Genomic DNA, 14,137 nt, shown 5'->3' with positions numbered 1-14,137 from the left:
TATATTTTAGTTTGGTCATAGAATTACCTATCCCCTTTTAAAATCTAGTTAAAGTATTTAGTCCATAACCTCATTACAGTGCATTCTACAGAGTAACTGAATACTCATCTCCTCATACTATGGGAGTTGTATAACAAGGAGGAGGGACTGATCAGTTTCTGCTACACCCTCCATAATGTAATTCATATACTTTAGTCAAGCCCCCTTCTAATGCTTCTCCCTTCCAGGCTTAAAAAAAAAGTTGGAAGTTCAGAACCCAATATTACACCTCTGAACTTAAAAGACATGTAAATCCTTGCAGATTTACTATCCACCAACACTAACTCTCATAGCTCAAAGGATACTGCAAATATTCAGCTCAAGAAAGAATACAAATGGGTTTTGAAAGTGATTTTTGCTATCCTTACTGTAAGCCCCTATAGCTTAGCAAGTGATCATTAAGAAGAGATCCAGTGTAGATATGAAGTGATTGTGAGGGTACATCTTCACTACCGCCGTATCAGCGGGCAGCAATCGATTGCTCGGGGATCGATATATCGTGTCTCATCTAGACGCGATATATTGATCCCTGAATGCGCTTATATCGATTCCGTAACTCCACCAACCCGAACGGAGTTGCGGAATCGACAGGGGAAGCTGCAGACATCGATCCCGCGCCGTGAGGACAGTGAGTAATTCGATCTTAGATACTTGGACTTCAGCTACGTTATTCACGTAGCTGAAGTTGCGTATCTAAGATCGATTTTCCCCCGTAGTGTAGACCAGCCCTGAGGGAATTTCTTCTCCTCCTTTGCAGCAAGCCCAGTCAAAGGAGTTTAAATTTGTGCACAGTGATTTTTAACAAATACCTTATAGGTCCAGGTTAGAAACCAAGAGGTAAGCCAAACATCTGTGATAAACATCAGGAGTTTAGGGGGAATCTGTTTTAATTAGTAAGCAATCAGCAGAAGCACAGAAAACAATTGCTTTAGTTCCTTGGAAAGTACTTGTAGGAACTTTGCACTGATGTTGTATATTAGAACCAGAAATATAGACTTCTAATTCTCTCATTATACATTTTATTTAATTCAGTTGGTCTTTAATGGCTTAGAATTGAATAATTCCTTCGAAGTACACTACAGACACAGGAAGTTTAACAGTTTGCTGTGAAAGATACAGTAGAGGGGATTTGCTGAACCAGAACTAATACCTAATGGTAGATGAGAGACTTGTTGGATCTCTGGGTCTTTCTGACCACAAATCCTATGCAACATGTACTGTTGTGTTTGGAATGATAATATTAAAAAGTCTGGAAGAGAAGAAAAAAATAGTTTTTTTTCTAATTATGTTATTGGTTCAACCAAGTTTGTCAACACTGCATAAACAAGCTGAAGATGGAGAATTTCAGTTTTTCTAGTTCCATAAAATAAACCTGACCCTCTCTAAAACTGATGTGCTCATCTTAGCCCATGGCAGGGCACTGTTTCCAGAAGGAGCCATACAAAGCATTATATACATTAGCCTTTTAATCCATGTAATAAATTCTTAACATACTTAAGTGTCAGTCATCTGCCTACTAGCAAGAGTCAATAATAAAATCTACCATGGATTGCCCAACATGTGAGCAAATTTAAGTCCTGATTCCCCAGTAGGGACTGGAGTATGTTCTGTGATATTTGAGGGGCCTTTGCACATGTCTCACACATGCGCAGACCTGGAGAGGAGCTCCGTGTAAGTTCAAAAGCTTGTCTCTCACCAACAGAAGTTGGTCCAGTAAAAGAAAAAAAAAAATTACCTCCTCCACCCTGTCTCTCTAACATGCACAGAGTATCATTGACTGGCTCCTGAGCAATGAGAATCTGGCTTGCTCATCACCAAAGGAAGATTCTCCTTGCGAAAAAGGGGAAGAATTGAAAAAAATTGATTTCCTTGGTATCAAAAATGGGAACAAAAGGAAAAAATTGATGAAAATGTTAATGTGTCTAAGAGATCACAAAGAAAGGTAAATAGTTATATTAGAGCACAAGTACTATTGTAGCTATACTTCATACTTAGGGCGAGAGCAAGTCTAAAATTTGGAAGTTTGCTATTCACAAAAAGGATTACATTTATGAGTAGTGTGTGTACAGATATTTCACATTCTAAACAGACTTACACCCAACTTAAGAGCTGTGAATAATTCTTGGCCACAAACAAAGTATTTGCTTTTCCAAAGGGCTAACAGCTCAGATTAGCCTTTCCCGTGATAGAGAAATCAAAGTCACCTTGGGTTGTTGACTTAGCACAACTGATTTAAAGGGGTATTACTGGAATGTTTTGAGGAAGCCTGCACTTCAGCTACCAGGTGAAGAACTAACTCAGGGTCTGAAATGAGGTTGGGGGTGGGATTTATGAACTTAGTTTTTTCCAAAACTTCTATGGCATGAAGCTAGACAGTTCTTCTCAAAAGAAGATTTGATTCCAGCCCGGTTCCTTTTCAGACAATGTAGACAAATTTGAAAGGTGCCAGTGAAAGAAACTTAATATTGTCAGACCTTTGACTGTATAAAAAACACAAACACACAGTGAATCTGATCCACAGAATAATTAAAAAGCAGTTTCTGGAGCCCTATGCAGTGCTGAAAGCAGATGGATTTCTCTGGCTGTCTGTGCTGCTCATACATGCACTTGAATAATCATCCAGGCTCAAGGTTAGCCAATGCACATTCATTCTCTAGAAATAGTATTCAAGCCAAATGGAAGTATGAAATCTAACATACCTTTTATAGTTAGCTTTTTCCCTCAAAAAACGTTTTTAAATGTTATCTAAAAAGATCTTTGAGCTATAATGTATCATGGAATAAGGATTAAAAATTCTAATTCTATAGTATGAGACAATATATTCATGTAATGTTCAAGAAAAGTTTTGTAAATGAGTTCCGATAGTTCATGGATTAGGGACCCCGTTTTATGGGATTCCAGGGGCTTCTGTATAGATTTAGGTTAATCTTTCTATCTACTCAATGGAACTCGGTATCTTCTAGACCAGTGGTTCTCAGACTTTTGTACTCGTGACCCTTTTCACACAGCAAGCCTCTGAGTGCAGCCCCCCCTTATAAATTAAAAACACATTTTTATATATTTAACACCATTATAAATGCTGGAGGCAAAGTGGGGTTTGAGGTGGATGCTGATAGCTCACGACCCCAGCATGCAATAACCATGTGACCTTCTGAGGGGTCCCAACCCCCAGTTTGAGAACTCCTGTTCTAGACTGAGCACTATCAGAAATGCTTAGTTTTGCAGTTCTCAAACTGTGGATTTAATGTCTCCAGAGATAACAGCAAAAATGTTTTAAAATAAATAAATAAAAATATCGGAGGTGAGAAAAAACAGACCTCAACCCAATTGTCCCTCTGCAAATGTGTGTACACTGAGTCAATCTCTTACCTCTCTCTAAAAGTGAAAAGTTTCAAAAAGTTCAATGAATAGAAGACTGCTGGATGCAGAATAGATCTGGATAAGGAGAAGTCTGGAGATAAATGTGAGAAGGGAGGGACAGGCAGTAGAAACAAATGTTAAACTGTTTGAGCAGCATATTCCAGAAGTCTAGAGGTCTTTCTGAGTTGACCTTCATTGATTTGAGATCTACCATAATATTCTCTCACTAAAAGGGAAAACCTGTAATAGCAGCAGTCCATAAAAAGAGGCACAGTTTGGGAATATTTTAATTAAGTTCCTTTACCTGTGGGTAAGACAGGCATGCAAGCAAAATGCAATGCTACTTGCCCAAAGGAAATAATATCATGAGAGGTGTTCCTTCTCAGGAGGAAGCTGCACTGAAGATAATGATAGGAACATGTCTGAATATGCAGGATCTTCAAGTGGGTAAACTTTTTTATTTCATACTGCTTTCTTAAGAATTGCCTGTCTTCCTTCTGGACTATTCTTGAATTTTCATGTTTGAGGAAAAAAAATTAGTTGTTACTCTATGGTACTAGCATTTTAGATGCAGTTGTGATAAAAAAATAAATAGCTGAAATAGGCAGATCTTCCTTTTACAATTTCACCTTTAAAGTAGTACTGAGTGTCAGTGAATGCAATGAGTAATACTAAACGAACAGTATGGTAATAATAATTAAATAACTGCACTGACTTATTTTCTTTAGGAGAATCCATCCTCAACATACAGGGTTCTGAAGACTATCTAACTTCTAGATCACCATCATTTTCTATAGTTTCAGGAGTTACCTGCCAATGATAGTGTTTCAGTCACATCATCATGTATGTCACATAGCCACAGTATATCATCTGTAGCAAAAAAGGGGGGGGAAATCTCCATCATCCAGAAACAGCCATTGATAAGTTTGTGGTAAGAACCAGCAGACAATCAAAAAAGGTAATTGATGAAAAACTTGCCCAGTTTGTTCATGCAACAAACTCTCCTTTCTGTATTATTGAGAACCCACATGTCATTAACATGGTTCAGGCATTACGACCAGGATACAGTCCACCCAACAGAGCAGATGTCACAGGCAAATTGCTGGATAAAATGTATGAAAGAGAAACTAAGCAGTGTGCAAAAGGTCTAGAAGGTAAAATTTTTAACCTGAGTCTTGATGGGTGGAACAATGTCCTCAATGATCCTGTTGTATGTGCCTGTGTGACAAGGGAATGTCTTCCTTACAGAAACAATTGATACATCAGGAAATGCACACACAGCAGAATACTTACAAGAAGTAGCAGTAAAAGCTATAACAAAGCGTGAAAAAAATTCAAATGTCTAGTATGCAGCTTGGTCACAGACAATACTGCAAATGTATCCAAGATGAGAATAAATTTAGAAGAGTCCCAAGCTAACAACATACAGTCGCAGTGCTCATTTGATGCACCTCCTAGCCAAAGACTTCAGTGTTCCAGAAATAAAGGCTAACGATATTGAAATTGCAGAATACTTCTGTAACAACCACATTGCAGCAGCTGCTCTGAAAAAAGTGGGAGGCAAGCTAACTCTCCCACGGGACGTGCGATGGAACTCAGTAGTGGACTGTTGTGAGGACTACATCAAGAACTGGCCTAATTTGATGGCAGTGTGTGAACAAAATTGTGACAAAATAGATGGCACTGTCACAGCCAAAGTTTTCAACATTGAGCTTAAGAGAAATGTTCAACACATGCTGAGTACCCCGAAGGCTATTTCTGTAGTTTTGAACAAAATGCAGGGAAATAGCTGTTTTATTGCTGACGCTGTTGAAATTTGGAAGGAACTGAGTGAGATCTTAAAAAGAGAAATATGCAATGACAGAGTTAAATTACAAGCATAAAAAAACAAAATGGGCAAATATTCTCAATACTCAGTACCAGGGTCAAACCTTAACTGCTGAAGAAGAGGTGTTTGCTGGATGTCCATGTTATGGCATTATGGAGGGATGATGGCTAACTATAATAAACTTCAGAACTAAGGGGGAACCATTCAAGAAATACATATATTTGCTGATGATGTTTTAAAGAAGTCACACCAGTGAACTGGGTGAAGTCACTTAAGCAGTTGGATTCAGAGACTGTTGAAGTGATAATCTCACTTAACAGCAGTAGCTCCTTCTGCCGGTGAAGAAAGAATATTTTCTTCCTTTGGAATAATTCATTCCAAATTGAGAAATCATTTGAGACCTGAAAAAGCAGGAAAGCTTGTTTTTCTTTTCCAATTGTGAACAAACAGGAAAATGAAAGTGAAGACAATTGAGTTAGCTGCAGAAGCGAATATTTTAAGTTTCTCATGTTGACCTGGCTGACAGAGTTTGTTTTTAAGTAAAACAGTTAAATGAAATATACACATACACACACACACCCCTGACTTTAAAAAACTTGAATGTTTAATTAAATTCAAAAAGTCATATGCTTGTTTTGTTAAAATATTATATGTTTGCTGTTGGAGGGAAAAAATCCAGAATATATAATGTTGTTTTAGTTAAATAAAAATTGTGATTCTGTCTGGTGATGTTCTCCTCCTAATACAGCAGGGCAAGATAATTTTCCAAATATTAATGATTAGCCTGTTGAATTGGAGATATTTATGAAGTCATTGGGAGGTGAACTATCTGCTTCAATTACCTTTGGTAAATGAAATAACCAAAAGATTCATTCATTTTCTGATATAGCTGTAAAACTAATCTGAAAAGTTTTCAAAATAAATCACTTTAAAAATTTATAGTGCATACCTTCTAAAAATGAAACCCACATCTGAATTGTGAAGAATATGTATTAAGGTTATAACAACCAACAAGAATGCACTTTTATGTAGAAATCCATGATTAAATCGAGTCTTCCTGATTAGTGATTTAAATCAAATCCACCCTGGTACTAACTATGCTAGGATGCCTGTTCATTAGAGAATACACACAGGGGTTGGCTTTTTGCAGATATTAACTGCTGTTAAATGGCCTGATGACTGTAATTAATGAGGCGGGCTGGAACTGAATGGATGACCTGAATATGGAATACACCATACCTCATTATCAATCGAGAGCCATTGAGTTCTGGACCAAATACCCCAACAATTAAAAAAAATATTTCCACAGGCAGCTCTCAGCTTCTATACCCCTTTGAATAAGCTCTGGGGTAAAATTCCCACAAAAGCAGAATGCGTTTAAACTGGCAAGTGCTGTCCTTTTCTAATCTGGAAGAAGCTATATAGTCACTTTCACTTACGCCTTACGCTGCACGGTTCCCAGCTGACAGTAAAAGTTAACATATCAGTTTTAAAGAATGCACTGAAGTGTTGCCTACAATACCTTGCCATAGAAGTCACTCATCTGGTACAGTGGGATGTGCTGGGTACCACCATACAATTCGATAACCTCTTCATCAGCCACTGGCTTTAGCCCTCTACAAGATAAATCACAAAAAAAATTGCATCACTAAATGGGCTGCAAACCAGAGAGGAGAGAGGAAAGATCTCTCTCTTTTTATCAAGCTCTGAAGTGGACAAGAAGTGGATATTGGCATGAAGTCTGATTTTTTCCAACACATGGCATTTCACGTATTCACAATTCTGAAAGAGCAGAGATAAACTTCCATAGGACATTTGTAAATAGGTACATAAGAACATAACATAAGAATGGCCATATTGGGTCAGTCCATCTAGCCCAAAATCCTGTCTTCTGAATGTGGCCAATGTCAGGTGCCCCAGAGGGAATGAACAGAAAAGGTAATCAAGGGATCCATCCTGTCGCCCATTCCCAGCTTCTGGCAAACAGATACCAGGGACATCATCCCTGTCCACCTTGGCTAATAGCCATTAACTTGAACTCCATGAACTTACCTAGTTCTTTTGAGCCCTCTTACACTCTTGGCCTTCACAATATCCTCTGACAAGGAGTTTCACAGGACTGCCACTGCACATTGAATGGATGTTTTCAGAGAACTATCCACAATGACTCCAAGATCTCTTTCTTCAGTGTTAACAGCTAATTTAGACCCCATCATTTTATATGTATAGTTGGGAAATTTTCCAATGTGCATTATTTTGCATTTATCAACACTGAATTTCATCTGCCCTTTTGTTGCCTAATCACCCAGTTTTGAGAGATCCTTTTGTAGCTCTTTGCAGTCTACGAGGGACTTACTTACTCAAGATACTTTACAGGCTCTAGCTTGACTGAGAAGTTTCTCTATACCTTGATTTAGTCAACATGTGAAAGATTCTAGTTCCACGTATTTTTATCTCAAGGAGGACATGCACACTGAACAGATGTGGCTGGCTTTGATCTTGCCACAGCAAGATCAGACTAATGCAAGATGCAAGGCTTCTCCATACTTCTTCTCAGAGAAAGAGAGCGAGCGCACGCACGCATCTGTATCAACCGAAGACCAATGTACAATCTACACTAGTCAGCATTGTATAATTAAAGCTCATCCAGAGTTCCTTCAGGTAATTATTGTATTATTAACTTAACATGGCAAGAAAGTGTGATGGTGTAAGAAAAAAAGTTTCATGTGGCTTTGTATAACTTGTACAAATATTTCTAACACAGAATAGAGTCTAAAATATATTTTACTGGTTAGTTTAGCTTTCATAACCAAGAAGGTTGTCTCTGTAAAAGACTATTCAACCTGGGTAAACCTTACCTAATATGTGCCCCTAACATTCAACCATGCTTTCAGGATTTCAAAAGCTATGTAAAATTAGTCTGCAGATATAGAGATGATGCACACATTTATACAGTTTTTTGTAATTACTTGTTTTGCAAACTATTTACTCATCAAGCCAATGATGACCCTTTCTTCTGACTCAGCAGATCAGAATGTTCTCTTTGAAGAGTTTTTTTTTAAGTTACCCTATTTGTTAAAAAGAAATTTAAATATTTACACAAAGTCAGTTTAAATAATCAGCTTTAAAAAAATTATTTGAAATAACCCTCTAATACAGGTTCAGTGGAGGCTGGTGAAATGCCTGGGAATCATAAACAGGGCAGTGTTGAAAGAAAGAAATTCTCTTCGATTTTGGAACTCTGCTTCTGCCAATCTTGGGGTTTTAATGTAATCAGAGCTTAACTGTGAAAAGGCACTGTTCCGCAAGTAAAACAGTCAGTTTCCATAGTCAAAAGGCTCAGGAAACAAAAAAACACACACCATTTTATGAGTATTACTTTTAATACAGAATCCTAAATAAATAAAAATAAATAAATAAATAATAAAAAGGAACAGTGCCGGATGGTTCCCTACTGCAGTCTCTCATGCTTTGACAGTTCTGCTTCAAATATATAGGATATTAGTACTTGGGAGAGGGTAACAGAACAGTCAGAATGACTGATAATGTTTTAAAGAGGCTTTTCCTACTTTTGTCATAACATTATTAGGAGCAAATCCCATGTCTGTACTCCCACAATCTGTGTTTTTAAGAACTGTCAAGGGTGTGCGTGACTTTGAATGGATGCTGTTAGGTCTCTATTGTAATCTAAAATAAACTCATTGCAATCAGTAGAAATTTACCCAAAGTAGGACCTCAAAAGTTGGCCCTCACTGATTTAGTTCCCTGAATTAATTTAAATAAAAAAAATTCCCCTTCACTGTCTATTCTTGCTTGGCAAAGCTGAATCAGATAAACATATTCAGTGACTTTAGACCAGCCTTCACTGCAGATGGAAACTCCAATATTAGTGGATTTGTATACACACACTGAGTAGAGAACAAAGTCCCCTGTACAGCACTGCTGTAATGAGCTACATGTTCTTAAAAGGGATCTAGTCCCACTGATCCACCCTTTTGCAATCTTAGAGAGGGGCCGTGATAGGGAAAGGAATACAAGAGCTGACTGAAACCTCCGGTCAACTGCAACACTGGCTGCTGAAAAGCAAGGAGGAATTCATTAGGCAGGAGCCAGATCTTGGGAATGGGAGGGTTAAGAAGTTATGTCCCACACTATGATGCTGAGAGGTATATTTCCACCCAAACATGAGACCAATAGCTCATAACAGAATTCTCTAGCCACCTTTCCCCATGTAGAACATTGTGCTTTGGCTGCATCTTCTGGCCTTGTCCCAATCCAAAGAGACTGGGGGAGAGGGAGCAGGGCATCAAGCATGCCTCAAAAAAAATTAAAAGAAAAATTAAGGTGGGATGTCACCACAGCCTGTGGCAGAGGAAGCTGATGTTGACACACATTTATTACTTCATTCAGGTCTCTGTAAATCCTAGGGCCAGGTCCAGACAGAGTTCCATACATGACATTAATTCTGTCCTTCCTAGTCTAATGATGCTGTATATTGCAAACAATAATGCACAACTGTTATTGAAGGCTGACAGCAGTAGTGAAACTCTGCAGAGTATTTATTTTTGGGTACCTGTTTCCTATTTGGGGGAGTTGAGGCAGGGGGAGAAGAGACACAGAGGGGACAATCAATACTGAAGCTTCACCATGCTCCCTCAGTGTAAATGAATTTCTTGCTTAACATTGGCAAATATTTGAGGTGCTTCATTTGGGAGTCACTGGCCCAAAGAAGAGTTTAGAAGTATGGTGGGGACATCAGCCATTAGTTGCCTTCATTTGGAAAAAAATACTTAACTATTCCAGCCACCAAAAAAGTAGCAAAATATTTTGCCCTATGTTCTCTGAAGGGCTTTAGTTTTTGCTTTGGAGCATTCGTTTGTTATAGTGCTCTGTATTGGTCTCCTTGCTTCTAAAAGGACAGTCTTCAAGTCTCCCACAGAAGTCAGTGGAACTTGCTGGTGCTTATATAACTAGACAGGATTAAGACTTGAAAAGCTTTTATATCAAGTGTGTCACTCCAACTGCCAGGATGCAGCATGTAGTGAACTCAAGAGCAGCCAAAGTAACCTGTGTGCTACATACCAATGCTCTATTCAAGGACTTCTAGCCCACTTGTTTAAGAAAGGCACTCCCTATTACTTAACTGGGCACTTTACTCAACTTTTTCCACTCAAGAAAAATGCCTCAGTCCAAATGGAGTTAAATCCATATCCTTATTTTCACCTCCAAACAGCTTTCTTTCCAGCATTGGTGAGCATACACCTGTTAGGACAGGTTTTTTTCATGTATGGACAGCTCTACAAGAGTTAGTCTTTCCCTGGTCCAATGACTTAGTCAGAAAAGTCGCCTTAAGTAGACTGCACTGCAATCTGCAGACTTAGTTGGTTAAGTGATCAGATGCATCATTGTCCATAAAAAAAATTAATTACATTTTCACTCCCACACTTGGCTCCATATGCCTGAAAAAACCACAGCCACCTGTAACTGCATGTCAGGCAACAGCTTGGAATCATTACTCAGCAAGTGGAGACAGGATAAGCTAGAGAAGGTTGCTTTCCCCATTTGAAGTTTGACTTCTTTAAAGACGTGAGACTTTGCACTCCATCTTCAGCATGAACCCTTGGGACATTTAGTAAATGCATTCATATTTGACACACCTATATGCAGTCCCCAACTGGACATAATGGAAAGCATCAATCTTCATCAGAAGACTCTGTGAAGAGAGAACAGTGAACAGTCTTCATTGGTAGCATTTGGCATACATTTATTCAGGAAAAACAACAGATTAAGTTTACTGATGTCCCAAAGAAATAAAAAAAATGAATTCTAGTTAAAACTAACCTAATCTGAATGTATTTTTAAGTTGTGCTTAAATCACTTTTTCCTTCACTGCAACATTTTTGAAGCATCACAGGGAAAAACATCAAATTACCATAAACTGAAGCATTACATAATATTACATTCCAATTCAGGACCTATTTCAAACTTTTTCAGGGAGCTGCAGGTGGAAGAGGGATGGAGTACAGCAGTTCTTTAACATTAAAACAATCCTTTGTGTACACATAGCAAGGGAGGGGCTTATGTGTAAGAAGATCTATAACAAGTCACATCTTACTTAAGCAGAACTAATAATTCAAGTGTGTGTGTCAAATCTTATTTTCTTTTTACTTTTTTACTCCATGCTCAAGTTCCCATTCTTGAACCAGCATGGGAAAATCAGACCTTCCCTCTTTTTGTACCGATCTTCTTTAGTCACAAGGTATGCCTTCTTTTTCATTCCCCCACGCATTACACAATAGTCATAATGGAGTTTAACCAAGTATAGCCTCTGAGACTAACCCAGTACCACTCTGAGAATCAGAGATAACAGTGTGGTATCAGAACAATTTGTCCCTTCACCATTATGAGTGCAGGTTACGTTGTTCCCTAATATTCCTAAACTAAAAGGCACTCCCATATCTAGCATGTCACCATACTATTGTCAAGCCTCCATTCCCACCTTCTGAACAGGAATATGCAGTTATGCTAAACCAAACAAATGGGCAGTATGCTCCTTTTGCACAGGGCTTGATTTTCAGGTGGTTTGAAATGAGAAATGAGGCAGCCAACACTACTACCCACCCACTGAAAGGAAGAGTTTACTTGGCGTCTGAGTGATGTGTGCTCTTATTTCAGAAATCTGTGCTTGGATACTAGCAAGCAGAAGACAAAGTTATTAGACAATCTCTCCTGCTGCAAAGCCAGAAACCTACATTCAGGACAGACTGCTGCCATAATGTCAGTTTCAGCATTACATCTTAGCTTGGGCAGAAGAGAATAGAGTCTGGAAAATCTAAAATGTCTTCATTCCTCTTTAAAAGGGTGCATTCTCTAGTTATACTGAATTGATTGAACACACTTAATTGGTTCAGAAATAACCAGACTATCAAAATAAGACTAGCTTGTACCAGTATTCGTCTGTCTCCCTACTGACTATACGCTGTTTAACTGCAGCACTTTGTGTGCTCCTAAGCCTCTCAAACATTACAGGGCTTCAGAAGGAATATCTTGAGAAGCTACAAAGCTTAATGAATTGTTCTGGCCCTCTATTTCAAATACTGGAAGTAGTGAAAGGAAAAATGATTTTAAAAGATATTAAAATACTGAAAGAGAAAGAATTAGAAAGAAAAGACACCAGGTAGCCAGCCTTTTATATTAGTTCCATTTGTCCCAAGGAGCTTACAATCTAAGAAAACCTATGCAGGGACAGATACAACAATCCCCAGTGCATATTCTTCTGAAAGCTGTTCTATCAGTTGTCTTACAGGAAAGAGATGGGACCGAGTTATGTGACAGGCAGAACACTACCGTTCAAGGGAAAGCAAGTATGAAATTTAAATTTGTGTCATTCACCTTCTGCACATCGTAGTGAAGCCCTCTGATGGCGAATCCTGGAAGGTAATCATATTTCTTGAGTCCTTCTGGATACTGGAAAATATTTCATGAGAAAGCAGTTAGTTCAGTGAAGCTGTGCCAGGTATTTAAGAAAGTTTTCCAGTTGACAAGAGAATGAAAAATTTGACATACTGAATCAGTCCCTGTAGCCCATCAAATCCCAGTACCCTCCACCCAACAGTGGCCTAAGTGAACCAAAAGATGCCAAAAAACTATAATGCAACTGCCAAAATTTGGGATTCTACAAACTGGAATGTTTGCATGGGCAACTGATCCCTAACTCCTACACCAAACAGCTGGTGCCCTAAAAAGGGTAACTGTATCTTGAGATGAGCTTGAAATCCACTTACTAAATTCATCATATAAGTGAGGTTTTTCCCAAAGAGTGTGAGAAAAGGCTATACTAAGCCACCAATTTCTGAATGGATTTAAACTTTTGGAGTTTCATTTTATTTTAATTAAAAAGAAGCTATTTCTAAATCTTTGTGCATATTATCATTATCTTCAAAATTTGAAACACCTCAGGGCTTTCTTCCCAGGTGCGCAGATAGACAATTGCATTGTATTTGCTGTTGGTCAGTGCTCTGAAGCAGCCACCAAGCAAAAGTAACATAGCTGAAGTCTTTTCTGAGCAGCAATGAAAAGAAAGAAGTTTGTCAGGTTCATACTGCTGCAGTTTGGGATAAAAAACTTCACGACCCTCCCCCTCCAAAAAAAAAAAGCCATAGGCAGACACTGGAGCTACTCCCTGAGGGACAACACTCCTCTACTCCCTTACACATAAAAAAATTATTAAGAAGGGGGGATAGGGCTAGGGGGCTTGAAAGAGGCTGATGAATCAGAGCTTTCTACTGCCCATGCTTTTTCACTTAATCACAAATAGGAAGCTGACAAATGTGTAGAGTACTACTAGAGGGAGTGGAGTTTCAAGTTTCAGATACTTTCTAGCTAGAACTCATGCTAGACAATGAGATAGATATCCTAATACCCTCCATCCTTCCCAGCATCTGGGACTCTTCACAATAGTGTTCCCCCGGACCCTGCAAATACAGATTCTCTCCCGACCTAGTCTTTCACAGCTACCTGTGGCTAATAAGTGTCTGTGGGGGGAAGGGATAGTTCAGTGCTTTGAGCATTGACTTGCTAAACCCAGGGTTGTGAGTTCAATCCTTAAGGGGCCACTTAGGGATCTGGGGCAAAAATCAGTACTTGGTCCTGCTAGCAAAGGCAGGGGACTGGACTTGATGACCTTTTGGGGTCCCTTCCAGTTCTACGAGACAAAATATATGGAGATATACCTTTATTCTCCCTCCCCTCCCCCAAAAAAGCCCTAGTAACAATAGATATTATCAGTCAACATCATACATTCCCCATTTTAAAATTCCTGGCATCTGTCATCCTACTCCCACAAATTCTACAGACTGCCTTTTTTTTTTATTGTCAATGATTTACTTATAAGCCATATTTATCTTGTCA

The 14,137-nt window shown here is 38.7% G+C and overlaps 1 protein-coding gene across 2 annotated transcripts in view; it reads right to left on the bottom strand.

The window, feature by feature from the left end:
• NT5DC2 (5'-nucleotidase domain containing 2) overlaps window positions 1–14,137 on the bottom strand; it is a 61,877-nt gene that overhangs the window by 31,268 nt on the left and 16,472 nt on the right. For both annotated transcript variants that reach the window (XM_050957817.1, XM_050957818.1), the window contains exons 3-5: window positions 12,620–12,694; window positions 10,885–10,940; window positions 6,750–6,843 (exon numbers count right to left, since the gene is read on the bottom strand). In XM_050957817.1, coding sequence (XP_050813774.1) covers window positions 6,750–6,843; window positions 10,885–10,940; window positions 12,620–12,694 — 225 coding nt within the window. The remainder of the gene's footprint in view (window positions 1–6,749; window positions 6,844–10,884; window positions 10,941–12,619; window positions 12,695–14,137) is intronic.

This window comes from Gopherus flavomarginatus, chromosome 6, assembly GCF_025201925.1.
Source record: "Gopherus flavomarginatus isolate rGopFla2 chromosome 6, rGopFla2.mat.asm, whole genome shotgun sequence".
Taxonomy (NCBI): domain Eukaryota; kingdom Metazoa; phylum Chordata; order Testudines; family Testudinidae; genus Gopherus; species Gopherus flavomarginatus.
The sequence above is the reverse complement of the archived record's forward strand: the minus strand, read 5'-3'. Positions and strand labels throughout refer to the sequence as shown.